Source organism: Dendrobates tinctorius, unplaced genomic scaffold, assembly GCF_039654945.1.
Source record: "Dendrobates tinctorius isolate UK_male_01 unplaced genomic scaffold, ASM3965494v1 ptg000007l, whole genome shotgun sequence".
NCBI classification, from domain to species: domain Eukaryota; kingdom Metazoa; phylum Chordata; class Amphibia; order Anura; family Dendrobatidae; genus Dendrobates; species Dendrobates tinctorius.
In genome coordinates this window covers 29,622,930-29,643,953 of record NW_027361675.1, presented here as the reverse complement: position 1 = coordinate 29,643,953, position 21,024 = coordinate 29,622,930, and the positions used below count along the sequence as shown (strand labels likewise).

Here is a 21,024-nt window from a genome sequence, read left to right as displayed (position 1 = left end):
CGTGTTGGTTTCCTCTTCTGATACCTTTTGGACAATTTTTTAGTACCAAAGTAAATTTTAAATGTTTACAATCCTCATCTAGCTGGAATATTTTGGTCATCTTATGCTAATCTGGACATTTAGTTAATGAGGATCCTGTACAATGAGGATCTCACAACATATTACTGGAGGTGAGCTGGCTGCTCATTGTTTTATTTTATTTTTTTGTCCCACAAAGTCTTACAATGTTTATCCATGTCTACATCAGAAAATGGGATCAATAATGTAATCATGGCAAGCTATGATCCAAGAAAAGACCTAGTGAGTAGCCTACAGAAAAGTAACAGGGCAGACAGAAGTGCAAGAATAAAGGGCCTGTCACACTAAGCGATACTGGTTTTGTGACGTTATAGCGATATTGCTAGCGATATCGCTATGTCTGATACTTACCTCCGACCGGCTCCCCCGCTGGTTATCGCTGATCGTTCGAGAACTGCCTGAGCCGTTTCTCGTCGCCAGCTTCCTGCTGGGCTTCCTGTGGCGCCGACGAGTGATGCGTGGACGCGGGCGGGAGGACGTCAGGATCGCCGCGTCTGAATGGTAAGTAGCGACCCCCGACCGCTGCTATGTCGCTGGTGAGATCTGCCTGTGTGGCAGCTGACTAGCGACCACTTAGCGATGCACCAGTGATCCTGACCGCGTCATATCGCTGTTCGCGATCGCTGGTGCATCGCTAAGTGTGACAGTAACCTAAGAAAAGTCACGAAGGCTGTAATTAGCATAAAAGAAATGTTAATGAAAAGGAGGATAAAGAGGAAAATTGACCTTTTTGTGCTGCTGAAGACACCAATAGTAGTTTCCACAAATTATGACGGAAGAATTCAGAAGGCAATATGTAGAGAACTGTGGTTCTATTGTCTTCTTCATCAGGACTAAGTGTATGAATGAGAAAAAAAAACACTAAAGACACCAGTACAGAACTGAAACACGTAGTGATTAGAAAATCTTATTCTTATAATTTCTGAAGAATTTATTTTCTCCAGCAGCACAGCCCACCTTACGTGTTCATCCAACTAGATCCAAGATCTCCTGGAGGATTTATCCCCCAGCCCGGGGGGCAGACGCTGTTTTTCTTCATGCCTGTCATAACTTCACCAGATGAGCGCATCCAGCACTATCCTACTCTGCCTCCATAGGGTATCACCCTACTATGCGCTCTGTTTCCCCATGTCTAGATTTACTCAGCTCTAAAAATTTGTCATAGCACTAAATACAAGCTTAAACGGTTGTCCATTGATACAAGTGATCACTTATCCAATAGATTGTTGACTGATGGGAGTCTGACTTCTGGAACCTGCACTGATTAACACAATGGGGAACGTTTAAACCAGTTAAAACGAAGAGGCAGTGCACAGTCTCAATGGCTGCTCCATCCAATTCCCATAGAACTGATGAGAACTGCACTTCACTTTTTCCAAAAGCCCCATAGGAAATGAATGGAATGGAGGTTGGGTGCATGGCTTGCCACAGGATTTTGTAACAGGCATACAAAGTTCCTCATTTGCCAAATCAACGGGGACCCCACCAATCACAGTTTGTTTGTTTTTTTTAACTGAACAACCCCTTTAATGACTTAATATACAAGATGTTCCCCCTAGTCGCCAAAGTTGGTAGAAAGAATCAAATAACTTACTTGGGCTAGATCAGTTGGTGTAGAGGAGCAGGGTAAATGCTGAGCATTGGACAGCATTGAGGCAGAGCTTAAAGGTCAGCAAAAGAGCGAAAGTGTGGGGACTGAGGGAAAGCCTAATAAGTAGGGAAAGCTGCCATTCTACAACACAACTGCTCTGCCAGCATTAGTTTTTTTTGAATGGCAGCATTTCTCCTTGCAGTCAGTGCCAGACCTTGGCCTCCTCACCCCCTCACTCTGTGCCAATTGAAGAAATCAGATGCCGTCATGCAGATCCTGGCTCTGACTGCGCTTCAGGCTCTGACCTACAACCAATGAGCACTGCCCCGTAGTGCATGAGAAGCGCTCATTATACTATGACACTTGATGTGCAAGTGGGACCAGCTGGGCAAGGTGCAGTGGTGATCAGATGAAGTTGTCCAGATTAAGGCCGGGATCACACGTGAGAAACACGGCCGAGTCTCACATGTTAATACCCGGCACTGCCAGCGTCACTCGGGAGCGGAGCCTGCGGCTGCATGTATTGCTTTGCGACCGTAAACTCTGATCCGAGTGCCAGTGGCAGTGCTAGGTATTAACATGCGAGACTCGGACGCGTTTCTCACGTGTGATCCCGGCCTAACCGGGACTTTCCCCCCAGTGTCTACAGTTTAACCCCTTTCCTACATTGGACGTAATATTCCGCCCATGTGACCTGGGACCTACAGTTATGGCCAAAAGTATTGACACCCCTGCAATTCTGTCAGATAATACTCAGTTTCTTCCTGAAAATGATTGCAAACACAAATTCTTTGTTATTATTATCTTCATTTAATTTGTCTTAAATGAAAAAACACAAAAAGAATTGCCCTAAAGCCAAATTGGATATAATTCAACACCAAACATAAAAAAGAGGGTGGACAAAAGTATTGGCACTGTTGAAAAATCATGTGATGCTTCTCTAATTTGTGTAATTAACAGCACCTGTAACTTACCTGTGGCACCTAACAGGTGTTGGCAATAACTAAATCACACTTGCAGCCAGTTGACATGGATTAAAGTTGACTCAACCTCTGTCCTGTGTCCTTGTGTGTACCACATTGAGCATGGAGAAAAGAAAGAAGACCAAAGAACTGTCTGAGGACTTGAGAAACCAAATTGTGAGGAAGCATGAGCAATCTCAAGGCTACAAGTCCATCTCGAAAGACCTGAATGTTCCTGTGTCTACCGTGCGCAGTGTCATCAAGAAGTTTAAAGCCCATGGCACTGTGGCTAACCTCCCTAGATGTGGACGGAAAAGAAAAATTGACAAGAGATTTCAACGCAAATTGTGTGGATGTTGGATAAAGAACCTCAACTAACATCCAAACAAGTTCAAGCTGCCCTGCAGTCCGAGGGTACAACAGTGTCAACCCGTACTATCCATCAGCGTCTGAATGAAAAGGGACTGTATGGTAGGAGACCCAGGAAGACCCCACTTCTTACCCTGAGACATAAAAAAGCCAGGCTGGAGTTTGCCAAAACTTACCTGAAAAAGCCTAAAACGTTTTGGAAGAATGTTCTCTGGTCAGATGAGACAAAAGTAGAGCTTTTTGGGCAAAGGTATCAACATAGAGTTTACAGGAGAAAAAAAGATGCATTCAAAGAAAAGAACACGGTCCCTATAGTCAAACATGGCGGAGGTTCCCTGATGTTTTGGGGTTCTTTGCTGCCTCTGGCACTGGACTGCTTGACCGTGTGCATGGCATTATGAAGTCAGAAGACTACCAACAAATTTTGCAGCATAATGTAGGGCCCAGTGTGAGAAAGCTGGGTCTCCCTCAGAGGTCAAGGGTCTTGGAAGACAATGACCCAAAACACACTTAAAAAAGCACTAGAATATGGTTTGAGAGAAAACACTGGAGACTTCTAAGGTGGCCAGCAATGAGTTCAGACCTGAATCCCATAGAACACCTGTGGAGAGATCTAAAAATGGCAGTTTCGAGAAGGCACCCTTCAAATATCAGGGACCTGGAGCAGTTTGCCAAAGAATGGTCTAAAATTCCAGCAGAGCATTGTAAGAAACTCATTGATGGTTACCAGAAGCGGTTGGTCGCAGTTATTTTGGCTAAAGGTTGTGCAACCAAGTATTAGGCTGATGGGTGCCCATTTTTGGAGTTTTGTTTGAAATGATCAATGTTTTGCTTTTTGCTTCATTCTCTTTTGTGTTTTTTCATTTAAGACAAATTAAATGAAGATAGTAATACCAAAGAATTTGTGTTTGCAATCATTTTCAGGAAGAAACTGAGTATTATCTGACAGAATTGCAGGGGTGTCAATACTTTTGGCCACAACTGTAAGTCCCAAGGACGGAATATTACGTCACACGCGATCAGCGGCGGTCACGGGGGGAGCACCGCTGATCGCGGCCGGGTGTCAGCTGATTATCACAGCTGACACCTGGCACTATGTGTCAGGGGCGGTCACGGACCGCCCCCGGCACATTAAACCCTGGCACACTGCGATCAAACATGATCGCAGTGTTCCGGGGGCATAGGAGAGAAGCGCTCAGGGAGGGGGCTCCCTCCGTGCTTCCCTGGGACCCTCGGAGCAGCGCGATGTGCTGCGTCGCTCCGAGAGTCCTCCTCCCTGCAGGCCCCCGGATCCAATATGGCTGCGGGGGCCTTCGGGGTCCTGCAGGGAGGTGGTTTCCTCACTGCCTACTGAAAGCAGGCATGAGGAAGCCCGTAGCAGCTCCTGTCAGATCGCTGGTCAGACACAGCGCTGTTTTAAGTGTCAGATCAGCGATTTGACACATGACAGTGATGTGTCCCACCCCCCCCCCCGAGACAATATAATAAAGTAAAAAAAAAACCAAAACACGTGTAATAACAATTTATTAAAAATCCCAAAATAAATAAAAAAAAATATTCCCTAATAAATTCTTTTTTTTCTAAATAAAAAAAAACAACAATACAAGTACACATATTTAGTATCGCCACGTCCATAACGACCCGCCCTATAAAACTGTCCCACTAGTTATCCCTTTTAGTGAACCCCTTAAAAAAAAACCAAAGCAAAAAACAATGTTTTATCATCATACCGCCAAAAAAAAGTGCTATTTAATAACGCGCGATCAAAAAGATGTATATAACTATGGTACCGCTGAAAACGTCATCTTGTCCCACAAAAAACAAGCTGCCACACAGCGTCATCAGCGAAAAAATAAAAAAGTTATAGCTCGCAGAATAAAGCAATGCAAAAATAATTTTTTTTTATATAAAATTGATTTTATTGTATAAAAGCGCCAAAACATAAAAAAAGACATAAATGAGGTATCGCTGTAATCGTACTGACCCGAAGAACAAAACCGCTTTATCAATTTTACCACACACAGAACGGTGTAAACGCACCCCCAAAAAGAAATTCATGAAATGCTGGTTTTTGTTCATTCTGTGTCCCAAAAATCGGAATAAAAAGTGATGAAAAAATAAGACCTCACATGACTCTGTGGGTCAAAATACAGAAAAATTATAGCTCTCAAAATATGGCGATGCAAAAACTATTTTTACAATAAAAAGCATCTTTTAGCGTGTGACAGCTGCCAAACATAAAAACCCGCCATAAATAGTAATTCAAACCTCCCTTTATCACCCCCTTAGCTAGGGAAAAAAGTAAAATTAAAAAAAATATATTTATTTCCATTTTCCTATTAGGGTTAGGGCTAGAGTAAGGGTTAGGGTTAAGGGTGTGTTGGGGTTAGGGTTGGAGTAAGAATTGGGGGGTTTCCACTGTTTGGGCACATCAGGGGCTCTCCAAACGCAACATGGCGTCTGATCTCAACTCCAGCCAAAAAAGTCAAATAGCGTTGCTTCCCTTCCAAGCTCTGCCATGCGTCCAAATAGTGGTTTACCCCCACATATGGGGTATCAGCGTACTCAGGACAAATTGCACAATAACTTTTAGGGTCCTGTTACCTTTGGGAAAATAAAAATTGGGAGTTAAAAGCTCATTTTTGTGGAAAAAATATGATTTTTTAATTGTACTGCTGTGCGTTATAAACTTCTGTGAAGCCCTTGGGGGTTCAAAGTTCTCACCATATATTATCTATATAAGTTCCTTGGGGGTCTAGTTTCCAAAATGGGGTCACTTGTGGGGGGTTTCCACTGTTTAGGCACATCAGGGGCTCTCCAAACATGACATGGCGCCCGATCACAATTCCAGCCAATTTTGCGTTGAAAAAGTCAAACGGCGCTCGTTCCCTTCCGAGCTCTGCCATGCGCCAAAACAGTGGTTCCCCCCCCCCCCCCCCCCCACCATATCAGGTATCAGCGTACTCAGGACAAATTGCACAATAACTTTTGCAGTCCAATAGCTCCTGTTACCCTTGGTAAAATAAAAAAATTGGACCTGAAGTTATTTTTTTTGTGAAAAAAAGTTAAATGTTCATTTTTTTTTTAAACATTCAAAAAATTCCTGTGAAGCACCTGAAGGGTTAACAAAACTTCTTGAATGTGGTTTTGAGCACCTTGAGTGGTGCAGTTTTTAGAATAGTGTCACTTTTGGGTATTTTCTATTATATAGACCCCTCAAAGTGACTTCAAATGTGATGTGGTCCCTAAAAATAAAAAGGTGTTGTAAAAATGAGAAATAGCTGGTCAACTTTTAACCCTTATAACTTCCTAACAAAAAAAAATTTTGGTTCCAAAACTGTGCTGATGTAAAGTAAACATGTGGGAAATGTTACTTATTAAGTTTTTTGTGTGCCGTATCTCTGTGATTTAAGGGCATAAAAATTCAAATTTGAAAATTGCAAAATTTTCAAAATTTTTGCCAAATTTCATTTTTTTTTCACAAATAAACGTAAGTTATATGAATGAAATTTTACCACCAACACGAAGTACAATATGTCACGAGCAAATGTCAGAATCACCACGATCCATGGAAGCATTTCATAGTTATTACCTCATAAAAGGACAGTGCTCAGAATTGTAAAAACTGGCCCGGGCATTAACAAGCAAACCACCCTTGGGAGTAAAGGGGCTAATAGCATCCATCACAGGTGCCTACACTGTCCTACACATCATCCTGGCCCTGACAACAGGAAACAGAGGCAACAACACTAGCAAATAGTCTGATATTAGATATTATAACTTTATAAAAGAAGGAAAAAGATGTGGCACTCACCCAGATTTTCAGTGCAGTGTTTCTTTATTCAACCATTAAAGGTCACACAATAAAGGGCGGGCAGATAACGTGAGGCATGCGGGGAAAAAAGACGGACGACAGCCGTTTCGCGTACACAGACGCTTCAACAGGTCCAGGATATTAGATATTATAACATAGCATGGTTTTTATGTTCTATAAAAATCACATATATAAAAAGCAAGACAAATTTTCAAGAAGTACAGAATCCCTACTCTTCCCCCAAAAGGGAAAAAAATTATTAAAAAGCAATCTGTTTTCATTTTTCCCCTAATTCAAAAGTACGACTGAAAATAAGACATTTGTAATATATTAATTATAGAAAAATGTTTCAATCCCCTCCTGGATGGATCACTCACTCTCAAATCATCAGTTAGGCTAGTTTCACATTGGAATTTGGAGGCGGTGGACACTCGCCACGCCTCCTCCGATCAGCCGCCTAAGGGCGCATGCCGCTGCATGCGGCCTGCGTACCCTATCTTTAGCATTGGGTACGCAGGCCGTGCGCAGCTATGCTTTTGCCGCCGCATGTGTCCTTTTGACGGTGCGGCGAGCGCACCAAAATGCAACACGTTGCGTTTGACGCAGGTCGCCGCACCGTCAAAACGACGTATGCAGCGGCAAAAGCATACCTGCGCATGGCCTGCGTACACAATGCTAAAGATAGGGTATGCAGGCCGCATGTAGCGGCATGCGCCCATAAGCGGAGCTGACCGGAGGACACGCGGCAGGGGGCAGAGCTTCACAGCGAGCGTTCGCTGCACCTCCAAATGCAAATGTGAAACCAGCCAAAAGTCTGTCTTCACTGAAGACAGATTTTTATCTCATTGAGATAGGAACTGACAGTTAGTGCTCATAAACATCTATGGTTAGCGGAGTGGGTGGGGGATGGAAAAGGATGAAGAGAAATACATGGATATCCTGTTGAAAATTCACCTGAAATAACAGTTATACGTTAAGGCTATAATTAAGTCTACACCAGAGGCTCTTTTCTGGTTCTGTCATTTATACCAAAAATAAAAGTTCAGCATGCTTCATTGATTTTTTTATTTTTAAACCAACAGACACAATTTTAGCCAATGAGGTCCCTAGGGCATTATTTGCGTACATCATGCAATGGATCCCTGTTCTGCATGAACTGGGTTTTTCAGTTCCATTATAAGAATTCCAAATACAGAACTTTACTGACAAACTAGAGAGTTTCAAATAATTTGCCGCCCCCCCGCAAGCTACATATATAAAAATCAGTTATCTTAAACTAAGCCACAGAGCTGCTAAAGTTTCCCAATAAAAGAGTTGTCCGGGCTTTCTGTATAATTTGCATGTACCTAGGATGCAGAATGCTGACAGTTTGTAATATTCTCCCTGTCTGAATTCTGCATGGTGTCCTAGATAGCGCACTTAGTCTGGTGAGCAGCTGTCTCCTGATTCTGGAGGAGCTGCTCACTCAGTAGAGTTTTCCTGTCTGGCAGAGATTGGTCATAATGGTCAACAGTCTCTGCCAGGCCACCCCTTCAGCCACCCCATACAGAACACAGTGTGAGGCAGCAGGGGAGTATAACATCTATCCGCCTGTCACACACATCACTATAGACACTTCACCTTACAGTATACGTAATGGGAGGACATGTGAAGCTCTGTCACCACTGTGGATGTTATGTGGGAATATGTGAAGCTCTGTCACCATTGTGGATGTTATGTGGGAATACGTGAAGCTCTGTCACCACTGTGGATGTGATGTGGGAATATGTGAAGCTCTGTCACCACTGTGGATGTGATGTGGGAATATGTGAAGCTGTCACCACTGTGGATGTAATGTGGGGACATGTGAAGCTTTATCACCACTGTGGAGGCGGAGACATATGAAGCTCTATCACCACTGCTGATGTAATGTGGGGACATGTGAAGCTCCGTCACCACTGTGGAGGTGATGTGGAGACACGTGAAGCTCCATCGCCACTGTGGATATGATGTGGGGACATGTGAAGCTCCATCGCCACTGTGGATGTGATGTGGAGACGTGACGTTTTATCACCACTGTGGATGGGATGTGGGGACATGTCAAGCTGTATCACCACTGAGGATGTGATGTGGAGACATGTGAAGCTCTATCACCACTGTGGATGTAATGTGGGGACATGTGACGCTCTATCACCACTGTGGAGGCGATGTGGAGACATGTGAAGCTCTGTCACCACTGTTGATGTGATGTGGGAATATGTGAAGCTTTGTCACCACTGTGGATGTAATGTGGGGACATGTGAAGCTCTGTCACCACTGTGGATATGATGTGGGGATATGTGAAGCTTTATCACCACTGTGGACGTGGTGTGGAGACATATGAAGCTCTATCACCACTGATGATGTAATGTGTGGACATGTGAAGCTCCGTCACTACTGTGGATGTGATGTGGAGACATGTGAAGCTCCATCGCCACTGTGGATGTGATGTGGGGACATGTGAAGCTCCGTCACTACTGTGGATGTGATGTGGAGACATGTGAAGCTCTATCACCGCTGTGGATGTGATGTGGGGACATACGATGGCTCTGTCACCACTGTGGATGTGATGTGCAGATATTTGAAGCTCTGCCACCACTGTGGATACGAGATGGGGACATGTGAAGCTCTGTCACCACTGTGGATGTGATGTGCGGACATGTGAAGCACTGTCACCACTGTGGATGTGATACGGGGGACATGTGACTGTCACCACTGTTGATGTAATGTGGATACATGTAACTAACGCCACCGTGATACAACGTAGAGACATGAAACTCTATCACCACTATGGATGTGATGTGGATCGCGTTCCCTGAATGGAGATATCCAAAATGAAATAACTAATATTAAAGCGGAAAAAAGGGGGGGTAATCCTCTAGCTAGCAGACATGGCCATATATTATAGGGTGGTCAAATGTAATGACACGTTTGACTTTACAGCACCTGTAGATAGAGGAACTGGTGGGGCATTGCTTCAAGTCCCGTTTGGTGACGTTGTTGAAAGGGTAAAGTTTTCCCATGCCCAATATCACACTCTAGGCTTTTAAGTAACACTTGTAATTTTTATTTAATAAATCAATAGTACACATAAAAATAAGAAACTTTGTAATATACGGTATCTAATCAGAGAAATTGTTTTTCTCTTCCTGAATTGATATTTTAGTTTCAGTTGATTGGTAAAATCTGTTATCTCCCATTGCAGAGATAGGAAGTGACCCTCAGTTTGTGTCTGCTATCCGCTTCTTCCTCCAAAGGGTTTTTAAAATGCAGCCATTCTGCTGGAAGTTCCCCACAGAAGCTTTTGAGCACCAACTGGTATCTCCTACCTCAGTAATAGGAAAATCTGCGTTCTTTTGGGACAGATTTTACCCATTAATTGACAAGTTTTGAGAATGATCAATCAGTTCAGGGGAAAGAAGCAAATGTATCTAATAAAATAGAATACATTTCTTATTTTTTCATGTACTATCGATTTATGACAAAAAAAAAAAAAAAGTAAAACGACAGCTACTCTTCAGTTTACAATTTATGAAATTCTTTATTATTGGGATTGTTCGATTTAGGATTGTGTATCATAGATTATGGTGATTATGTTTTTAATGTGAATGAATAAAGAGACTTTTTTTGATTCAACACGCAATTCAAAGTAGTAATGTTGATTAGTATTGTAGAATTCAACTGGCTTCCCCGACATGTCCATGATCATTTATCTGCATTACTTACATATCCCAAAAGGTGGCACTGTTGGATTAAATCACCAAGTTGTGTTTTTTTTTTTGTTTAACCCCTTAACGACCGCCGATACGCCTTTTAACGGCGGTAATTAAGGGTACTAAAACCACAGCGCCCTTAATTCACGGCACTGTGATTTAAGTGAATAGCGCCCCCCAGTGTCGGATTTTCTCCGGGGTCTCGGCTGCCAGGGGTAGCCGAGACCCCAGAGAACATGAATCGGTCGTTTTTTGCGATTGCCGTTATTAACCCTATAACGGCGACCACAAAAAAAAAAAAAGCCGCGATTTTACATTTAATTTCTCTCTCCTCTGATGTGATCGCACATCAGAGGAGAGAGAAATAGGGTCCCCGATCCCCCCGGTACCTCTCCGTGGCCCTCCGTCCCCTCCCGGTGGTCCCACGTCCCGCCGGCGTCCTCCGATGGGCGCCGCCATCTTGAAAATGGCGGGCGCATGCGCAGTGCGCCCGCCGGGAATCTGCCGGCTCCGGCTGGCAGATTCCATTCATTATTTTGACCACTATGATAAAGGATCATAGTGATCAAAATAAAAAAAATAGTACATAACCCCCCGTTTATCACTCCCTTATATAGGCCAATATAATGAAATAAAATATTTTTTTTTTCAGTTTTCCATTAGGGTTAGGGTTAGGGTTAGGGCTAGGGTTAGGGCTAGGGTTAGGGCTAGGGTTAGGGTTGGGCTAGGTTTGGGCTAGGGTTGGGCTAGGGTTAGGGCTAGGGTTAGGGCTAGGGTTAGGGCTAGGGTTAGGCTAGGGTTATTGTTGTGCATGGGCTAGGGCTCGGGTCACGACTAGGGTTAGAATTAGGGTTAGGGCGAACTAGAATTAGGGTTAGAATTAGGATTAGGGTTGGGATTAGGGTTAGGGTTGGGATTAGGGTTAGGGGTGTGTTGGTGTTAGGGTTGGAGCAAGAATTGATGGGTTTCCACTATTTGCCAACTTTGGGGGTCTAAAAATTGGGGTCTAAAAAAATCACTTTTGTGGAAATAAAAAAAGACTTTGTATTTTCACGGCTCTGCGTTTATAAACTTTTGTGAAGCGCTTGGGGGTTCAAAGTGCTCACCACATATCTAGATAAGTTCCTTAGGGGGTCTAATTTCCAAAATGGGGTCACTTGTGGGGGGTTTCCACTGTTTAGGCCCATCAGGGGCTCTGCAAGCGCAACATGATGCCCGCAGACCATTCCATCAAAGTCTGCATTCCAAAATGGCACTCCTTCCATTCCGAGCTCTCCCATGCGCCCAAACAGTGGTTCCCCCCCCACATATGGGGTATAGGCGTACTCAGGACAAATCGCATAACAACTGTGCGGGTATGATTTCTCCTGTTACCCTTGTAAAAATAAAAATTTGGGGGCGAAAAGATCATTTTTGTGGAAAAAAAATGGATTTTTTATTTTCACGGCTCTACGTTATAAACTTCTGTGAAGCACTTGAAGGTTCAAAGTGCTCACCACACATCTAGATAAGTTCCTTAATGGGTCTAGTTTCCAAAATGGGGTCACTTGTTGGAGGTTTCAACTGTTTAGGCACATTAAGGGCTCTCTGAACGCAACATGGCATCCGATCTCAATTCCAGCCAATTCTGCGTTGAAAAAGTCAAACGGCGCTCCATCCCTTGCGAGCTCTGCCGTGTGCTGAAAAAGTGGTTTACCCCCACATATAGGGTATCAGCGTATTCAGGAGAAATTGTACAACAAATTTTGTGGTTGATTTTCTCTTTTAACACTTGTGAAAATAAAAAAAAATGGTTCTGAAGTAAATTTTTTGCAAAAAAAAGTTAAATGTTAATTTTTTCCTTCCACATTGCTTTAGTTCCTGTGAAGCACTTAAAGGGTTAATAAACTTCTTGAATGTGGTTTTGAGCACCTTGAGGGGTCTAGTGTTTAGAATGGTGCCACTTTTGGGTATTTTCTGTCATGTACACCCCTCAAAATGACTTTAAATATGATGTGGTCCATAAAAAAAATGGTTTTGTAAATTTTGTTGTAAAAAGCCGGATTACTTACCGGTAATGCTCTTTTAATGAGTCCACGACAGCACCCACTGGAGGTATCGGATCCGCCCATTTGGAACAGGAAACCCTACAGGAAAGATAAAAGGGGCGGTCCGCCTTTCCTCCTCAGTTTTACGTTTCAGAGTACCAGAAGGACCGCCAAGGATTAGGCAATGTTCTCTTATTTTAACATCTTTCTTATCCATTATTTGGTTAATATACTTTAACTATTGATATCTCTAGGGGGGGAAGTGAGCGGGTGCTTTCGTGGACTCATTAAAAGAGCATTACCGGTAAGTAATCCGGCTTTTTACTCTTCGCCACGACAGCACCCACTGGAGAGATTCCAGAGACCATCACCTGGATGGGACCACTGTGTCAAGGACAGTCCGGCCAAAGCTTAAGTCAGAGGCTGATGAAAGATCTAGTCTATAGTGGTTATAAAAGGTAGAAGGGGATGACCAAACTGCCGCCTTACATATAGTTTCAATCGGAACATCTCCCTTTTCTGCCCAAGAAGTTGCCATTGCCCTGGTGGAATGCGCCCTGATGTTCCCTGGAGGATCTTCGTTTTTTGCGGAGTAGGCTAAACGAATGGCTTCTCTGATCCATCGGGAAATGGTACTCTTCGTGACTCCATACCCCTTCTTACAGCCCTGAAATGAAACAAATAGGGCCCTACTCTGCCTCCAACTGTTGGACCTGTCAATATATTTTAGGACAGTTCTTTTGATGTCCAGAGTATGGAACTTCTGCTCTTCCGGAGTAGAGGGATTTATATAGAAGGTTGGGAGGAGTATCTCCTGAGATCTATGGTATTTTGTTGCTACTTTTGGCAGGTAGGCAGGGTCTGGTTTTAATACCAATCTGTCTTGGTATTCTTGAAAAAAGGGTGGATCTATTGACAAGGCCTGGATATCACCCACTCTTCTAGCTGAGGTCAGTGCTACCAAGAGGGCCATTTTAAGTGCTAAGTGTTTGAAGGGTATTGTGTTGATCGGCTCAAAGGGGTCTACCGTTAGGGCATCTAGGACCAGATTTAGATCCCATGTAGGGACGGAGGGTATGTGGATTGGAGCTATTCGTTCACATGCTGTAATGAATCGAGTTATCCACTTGTTGCCTGCTATATTATGGCCATATAGCGCTCCTAATGCCGATATTTGTACTCTTAGCGTATTTACTGCTAGGCCTAAGTCTTTCCCTTTCTGCAGAAATTCTAAGATTGGGATTATCGGAACTTCTGCTGTATGAGGTACTGTATGGAATTGAAGAAATTTTTTCCATATTCTAGTGTAAATTTGGGTTGTGGACTGTTTTCTACTTTGTAGTAGTGTAGTAATTAAAGACTCAGAAAAACCTCTTGTCCTCAATAACTGCCTCTCAAATTCCACGCCGTCAAGTGCAAACTGACCACTTGAGGGTGGAAAAAGGGGCCTTGGGAGAGTAGGTTGGGAGTCGAAGGAAGGACCCAAGGATCTGTTATCGACATAATCTGCAGCCACGAAAACCACGGTCTTTTTGGCCAGAACGGTGCTATTAAGATTATCCTTGCTTTGTCGTCTCTGATCTTCCGAATTACTTGAGGTAGGAGGATCAATGGAGGGAATGCATACGCCAGGTTGAAATTCCATGGAGTTAGAAGGGCGTCTAGTATGTCTGGGTGGTCTGATGGAGATAGGGAGGCAAATATTTTTATCTGCCTGTTCTCCTTTGTGGCGAAAAGGTCCACCTCGGGTTGTCCCCATAAGGCTACTATGTCCCTGAAGACCTTCTGATTGAGGCACCACTCTCCTTGCCGCAGAGTGTGTCGGCTTAGGAAGTCCGCCTTTTGATTGCTCTCGCCTCTGATATGAAGGGCCGAGAGGGACAAAAAATAGTTTTCTGCTAAGTTTAAAATTCTTGCCGCTGAGGACATCAGAGTCTCTGATCGAGTTCCTCCTTGTTTGTTTATATAGGCCACGGTGGTGGTATTGTCCGATAGTATCCTGACATGCTTCTGTTGGAGCTGCGGAAGGAAGTTGTATAGAGCATAGAACACTGCAGTCAGTTCTTTTAAATTGGATGAGTATTCGCATTCCTCTCTATTCCACTTTCCCTGATGAAACTCATTCTCCATGTGGGCTCCCCAGCCCTGGGGACTGGCATCGGTGGTTACGATACAAGATGGGACTATAACCCACGGAACTCCTGAACATAAATGGTCATCATCTAACCACCACTCTAGAGAAGTCAAGACTTCTTGTTACAGGGTTATTTTGCTCTGTAAATGCCCACTATGTCGCTTATCCTCCTGGAGGATCTGGTGTTGTAATGTACGGACATGGTACTGGGCCCACCGGACTGCCGGGGTGCAAGAATTTAGTGATCCTAATAGTGACATTGCTCCTCTCAAGGATACCCGTGGTCTATCTATAGCTGCTCGTATTTTTTGTTTCGTGAGGGTGATTTTTACCTGAGGTAGTAGGCATCTCTGGGTCAAGGAATCTAGTTGAAATCCTAGAAATGTCTGGAGAGATTGTGGATCGAGTCTGGACTTTTGGATATTGATGATCCAGCCAAGGCTCTGAAAAGACGAGATTGCGTCAGTCACGCGTTCGGTACATTGTTTGACTGAATTCCCAATTATTAGGAAGTCGTCTAAATATGGCACAATCAGTGTATTCTTTTGGCGAAGGTAGGCCATCACTTCTGCCATCACCTTGGTAAATATTCTTGGTGCCGTGGAAAGCCCGAAGGGCATGGCCGCGTATTGGAAATGACGAATCCTGCCTTCGACTTCCACTGCGACTCTTAGGTATTTCTGGAATCTATTGTGAATAGGGAGATGATAATAAGCATCTTTTAAATCAATCCCTGCCATTACGCAATTTGGGAACAGAAGCCTTATAGTGGATCTAATTGATTCCATTTTGAAGTTATAATTTTTTATAAACGAATTAAGCTTCTTTAAATTAATAATGGTTCTAAATGTACCGTCTGGTTTAGAAACCAAAAACAGGGGAGAATAAAAGCCTCTACCCTCTTGTCCTTCAGGGACGTCAACTAAAACTTTTTTAGCTAGTAGCACTCGAATCTCGTCTTCGAGAGCCTTTTGCTGAACTGAGGAATTAAGGCGAGTTATAACAAAGAATTCATGAGGGATCTGAAGGAATTCAATCTTTATTCCTTCCCTGATTATGTTCAAAATCCATGGGCTTAACGTAATTTGTTCCCATTTGGTAACAAAAAATTTTAATCTACCCCCAACTGGTGGGTCTAAACTTTTAATTTTTATCTCTCCTATATGTTGGCCCTCTGAAGATGGTACCCTTCTGCTTTTCATCTTTCGTGGCCCATCTATTCGTTCTGTCCGACTGTCTTCTTCTCCCGAATGGCCGTCTCTTAAAGGTTTTCCTATAAAACGGAATGGGAGAATCACTGAAGGCCTTTTTCCTCTCTTTTGCCTTGGCGAGAATTTCGTCTAAGGCTTTTCCAAAGAGGAACTCACCCTCGCATGGGGTTGCACTAATTTTGGATTTTGATTGTGCATCCCCTTTCCAGCTTTTTATCCACAGCGCACGTCTGGCGTTATTCACCAGGGCTGCCGACCTTGCTGCCAGTCTTAGGGTGTCCGCTGAAGCATCTGCCATAAAGGCAGCTGCACCTCTTATCAACGGGATGGCTGCACGCAGTTTCTCCCTTGATATTCTTTGTTCGATCTGCTGATCTAACTGATCTAGCCATACCAGCATTGATCTAGCCGTACATGTGCTGGCTATTGCGGGTTTAAATACCCCGGTGGTGGACTCCCAGGACCTTTTGAGCGAAGATTCTGCTTTTCGGTCTAATGGGTCTGCTAACAATCCTGCGTCCTCGACCGGAATCGAGGTCTGTTTGGAAGTGGAGGCTTTGACGGCATCCACCTTTGGTATTTTAGTCCATTTCAATAGGTCCTCATCAGTGAACGGATACTTCCGTTTTGAGGCTGATGGGAGAAAACCTCTCTGGTCGTGCTTTTCCCACTCTCTTTTGATGAGGTCCTTAATTGCCGGTATCACCGGAAATGATCTCCTCTTTTTTTCTGCCAATCCCGCAAACATAATGTCCTGCGCGGTTTGGGCGCCCCTTTCCTCTTCACACCCCATGGTATTTCTAACCGCTTTTACTAGATTATCCACGCTGTCCAGTGGAAAACATGCGCGTCCTTCCATCTCCGAGGATGACGATGAGGATGTGGATGCAGAGCCTGAGTTTAACTCCTGTTCCTCCTCTGACTCTGAACTAACAACGGCCTGTCTCTTATGACTGGACTCTGAGGGAGTGCTGGCGCGGTTGATGGCTTGTATCTCCTCCCTAATTATGGCTCGGATATCTTTAGAAGATATCGTCGACCCCTGCCTGGTCTCTTTCATGCATTGTTTGCAGAGTTTTTTGGGGTAGGAGTCAGGGAGAGGCTCTGAACATAATGCGCATTCTTTATGTTTAGTTTTAACTTTTTTCTTTGACTGAAGTGGAAGGTCAAAGGAAAGGAGAGAGGGGGGAGGGGGGGGAGAGGTTTTAGCTTAATAGGTAGAGTTTATACTTTGCACACTCACCCAGTGAAGCTTAATACCGGGTCGGATGGCTGAGACGGTCTGGATCGGGCTTCTGCTGCCTCGCTCCTGCGGGCAGTCTCTGTCCTGGCGCTGCGGTCCCTGGAGGAATTGCCCCCAGCTGAGTCCCCTGCTGGGGCCTGCGACTCCGTGGGGGACGACATGGTTCCCTCGTTGCAGCGCTGTTTTATCTTCTCCTGTCGTGCCCCCGGAAGTCGCCCTGTGTCAGGGCGCATGCGCCGCGTCATCGCCATCCTACCCCGGAAGTTCAACCATTACTTCCGGGGTATAGGAGCGTCGGGCGCCGGCCGGCTCCTGCGCCACCGCTACTCACACGCGCGGTTCGCGCACTCATGGCCTCACCTCCCACGCTGTGTCACCACCGAAAAAAAGGGGGGGGGGAGGGCTGTGCCTTCGGATGCCAGACCGGTCCGCTCCCTGGTAAGACCGGGCGGCCATACCCGGACCCGGTCATCACCATTATGCCGTCAGACGAGGGGGGAACCGTCAAACGGAGTCTCCCCCGACGCTGCTTCCGGACCGCAGCCCCTGCCGTTCCCGAGGAGACCACACAGGCGGATGCATGGCCCAGGTAAGATCCTGCAGGATCCTGCTCCATTTGGAACAGGAAACCAAAACTGAGGAGGAAAGGCGGACCGCCCCTTTTATCTTTCCTGTAGGGTTTCCTGTTCCAAATGGGCGGATCCGATACCTCCAGTGGGTGCTGTCGTGGCGAAGAGTAAAAATGAGAAATCGCTGGTCAACTTTTAACCCTTATAACTTCCTAACAAAAAAAAATTTTGCTTCCAAAATTGAGCTGATGTAAAGTAGACATGTGGGAAATGTTATTTATTAAGAAATTTGTCTGACACATCTCTCTGATTTGAGGGCATACAAATTTAAAGTTTTAAAATTGCTAAATTTTCAAAATTTTCGCCATATTTCCGTTTTTTTCATAAATAAACACAAGACTTATCGAAGAAATTTTACCACTAACATGAAGTACAATATGTCACGAAAAAACAATCTTAGAATCAGCGGGATCCATTAAAGCGTTCCAGAGTTATAACCTCATAAAGGGACAGTGGTCAGAATTGTAAAAATTGGCCTGGTCAATAAGCTGCATACTGGCTCTGTCGCTAAGGGGTTAAATACATGCACCAGGTAGGGCTTTCCAATGAATAGGCTATAATCTAAAATATAGCATATCGGAATTAGATTTAATAAATGGGTTTGAATAAGCACACATGAATATATCTAAATTAATGGAATATTGATATCCAAAACCAGGAAAAATAAGTTTAAAAAAAAAAAAAAGTTAAAAAAAAAAGTAAGAGGAGGCTGATCCTCCACTTTGAGACAGAAGCTGAAAATATGAATGAAGAAAATAGAAAAAAAAAAAAAAAATCAGCCTGTGACTATATACCGTAATAGAAATGTGACCATTAGGTAAATAGAGGAAATTATGCCAAAAATAAAATATAGAAAATCCCACAGGATAAATGAAGTCTAGTACATTAATACACATCAGTGTTTAAAAGTTGTGTCCAAGATGGGAAACATCAGAATTTTGCCTGTGAGATCATCTCCATTTCTAACACGAACAGAGTATTAATAGTTTATTCTGCAGGAAATCTTCATGATGCAACAGCACTGACATAGTTCCACTGGGAGTTGCCTCCAGGCTGCCAGGCAGTGATCAGATATTTTCTGGAAATCCAGCGATTTCAGACACACTGCCAAAGTTCGTACCACTTTGTATCCTGTTTCACAGGATACAAAAAATGTTTAAATAAGAAAAAGATAAAGAAATGAAATGTTTCACCCTTGGAAAACTGCAACTAATACATCAGAAAAGTGCAGCATGTGACTGCAAAGGACAATCATAAATACAACTATGAGTACAGGACACCAGTGAGTGCTCACTCCTTCTCACAAGAACTTCAATGCATAACTAAACTTTATAAAAAATGCATTCATTAGGGTCCCTTTTAATTATCATGTAACAAATGCATTCTTATAGAAGAAGGAGATTAATAATACTTTCATTTTTATTGGGCAGTTTTCTCTTTGTGGTTTCTCTAATTTTGAGATGTAGATAGAGAGATAAATAGATAGATATGGGATAGAGCTACAGATAGATATTTTATTTATTTTTATTCTTTTAAAGAAATAAAACATTATCTTTTACTTCAGTATTGTTGCACCAAACTAATAATTAGCTGCAAAAAAAAAAAATCAGGATGACTAAAAATAAATACTTTTCAGATACATTAATGGAGTATAGTATAGCGGAGCTCGTATATATAGGCTGGATCAGCTGCAAGTCCATCACATTACGGCAAGGAAGCTGACACTTGTCAATAAATTCCTAAATAAGGGCTATGCACGTGAATACCTACTAAAAATTAAGGATAATGTTAAAGATATCCCCAGAGGAGAACTCATTTATAACAACAAACCAAGGGAGGATTATCAATCAGAGATATCAGGTTTAATATCTATCCCCATTATCACACAATGCAATTCTAATACTCACCTCCTAAAGAAAATAGTTAGAAAACAGTGGGAACTTCTGAGGGAGAATAAGGTAATTGGGGATAAAATAACTGAACATCCAAAATTTATTTTTAGAAAAGCTAGAAATTTGGGCCACATTATTGCCCCCACAGTGCGGAATCCTGGGCATTCAAGTAATTCCATTGGCCCCTTTAAAACACAAACCAAAGGCTTTTATCCTTGCCAAAAATGTATAGTGTGTAAGACATTACATCTTACAAAAGAAAAATCTGTTACTTCTCAAAGTGGAACACAGTTCCAAACTACGGACTTTATAACCTGCACCACAACAGGAGTGATCTATGTTACTGAATGCCCGTGCCATAAAATGTATGTGGGACGAACCATACGCCCCCTTTGTAAAAGAATTGGAGAACACCTTCGGAATATTAGGAATAATTTTGATAATCACCCTTTATCCAGACATTTAAAATTATTCCATAGGGGCTCTGTAAAAGGTGTGAAAGTAATGGGCAACAAAACAGTTAACAAAAACTGGTGCAAAGGGGATTTCATCATGCAGATGTCAAGAGAAGAAACGCGATGGATTTTTGAACTAGACACCCTGAAACCAAAGGGACTAAACAATGAGGTTGAATTGTTTTGCTTTTGATTAACCAATGCATCATGAGCCAAAGGTATTTAAAGCCACCAACGCAAGAGGAGCCATCCCTGATGAAGTAATCCGCAGTAATTCCGAAACGCGTTGGACAATTTTGGCTCCTTTTGCACGCCGTAGCTGGCTTCTGGGCACCATGTGACCATGCGAGTCTCACGTGACCGAATACGTCATGAAGGTCCTGTCAGCGTTCACCGCGGGTACCCACGCCTCAGCGTCTGGCACAGTGAGCGCCTGTCACCGGTCGAGTCAGCCTTCCAGGACTCATCTTAACCTTGGAGAAATCTATGACTTAATCTAAGATAAGCACTAAATATTCACCATATCAACTGGACTCAAATCTATGCATTAGGCCACAGATATCTGACTTTAAGTATCTGCTGTCTAGCAAGATCACTTCTATAGACGTACTCAGCACTTCTAGCACCTTAAGGTACTGTTACACTTAGCGATGTACCAGCGATCCCGACCAGCGATATGACGCGGTCAGGATCGCTGGTACATCGCTAAGTGGTCGCTAGTGAGCTGCCACACAGGCAGATCTCACTAGCGACATCGCTGGGGACGGGGATCGCTACTTACCTGTCACACCAGGCGATCCTGCGTCCTCCCGCCCGGCTCCACGCGTCGCTCGTCCTCACAGCAGGAAGCGCCGCAGGAAGCTGACGACGAGAAACAGTCCTGAACGT

The 21,024-nt window shown here is 43.6% G+C and overlaps 2 protein-coding genes across 4 annotated transcripts in view; both read right to left on the bottom strand.

Annotated features, from left to right (window-relative positions):
• The window catches only part of VMP1 (vacuole membrane protein 1), a 268,295-nt gene that overhangs the window by 174,744 nt on the left and 72,527 nt on the right, over positions 1-21,024 (bottom strand). The window contains exon 1 of one of the 2 annotated variants that reach the window (XM_073572978.1): positions 12,597-12,725. The exons of the other annotated variant lie outside the window; for it this stretch is intronic. Coding sequence (XP_073429079.1) covers positions 12,597-12,656 — 60 coding nt within the window. The 5' untranslated portion in view covers positions 12,657-12,725. Of the gene's footprint in view, positions 1-12,596; positions 12,726-21,024 lie in introns of those variants that run through there. 2 annotated transcript variants of the gene reach the window in all.
• Positions 13,953-17,707, bottom strand: LOC141087389 (uncharacterized). 2 transcript variants are annotated; one of them, XM_073572975.1, is made up of 3 exons: positions 15,285-17,707; positions 15,039-15,149; positions 13,953-14,591 (listed from the first exon to the last, which is right to left on the bottom strand). In XM_073572975.1, the coding sequence occupies exons 1-3, from the start codon at positions 15,906-15,908 to the stop codon at positions 13,953-13,955; spliced, it is 1,374 nt and encodes a 457-aa protein (XP_073429076.1). In that variant the 5' UTR covers positions 15,909-17,707. The 2 variants fall into 2 exon arrangements, with proteins under 2 accessions (XP_073429076.1, XP_073429075.1); XM_073572974.1 differs by having other exon boundaries at positions 15,039-17,695.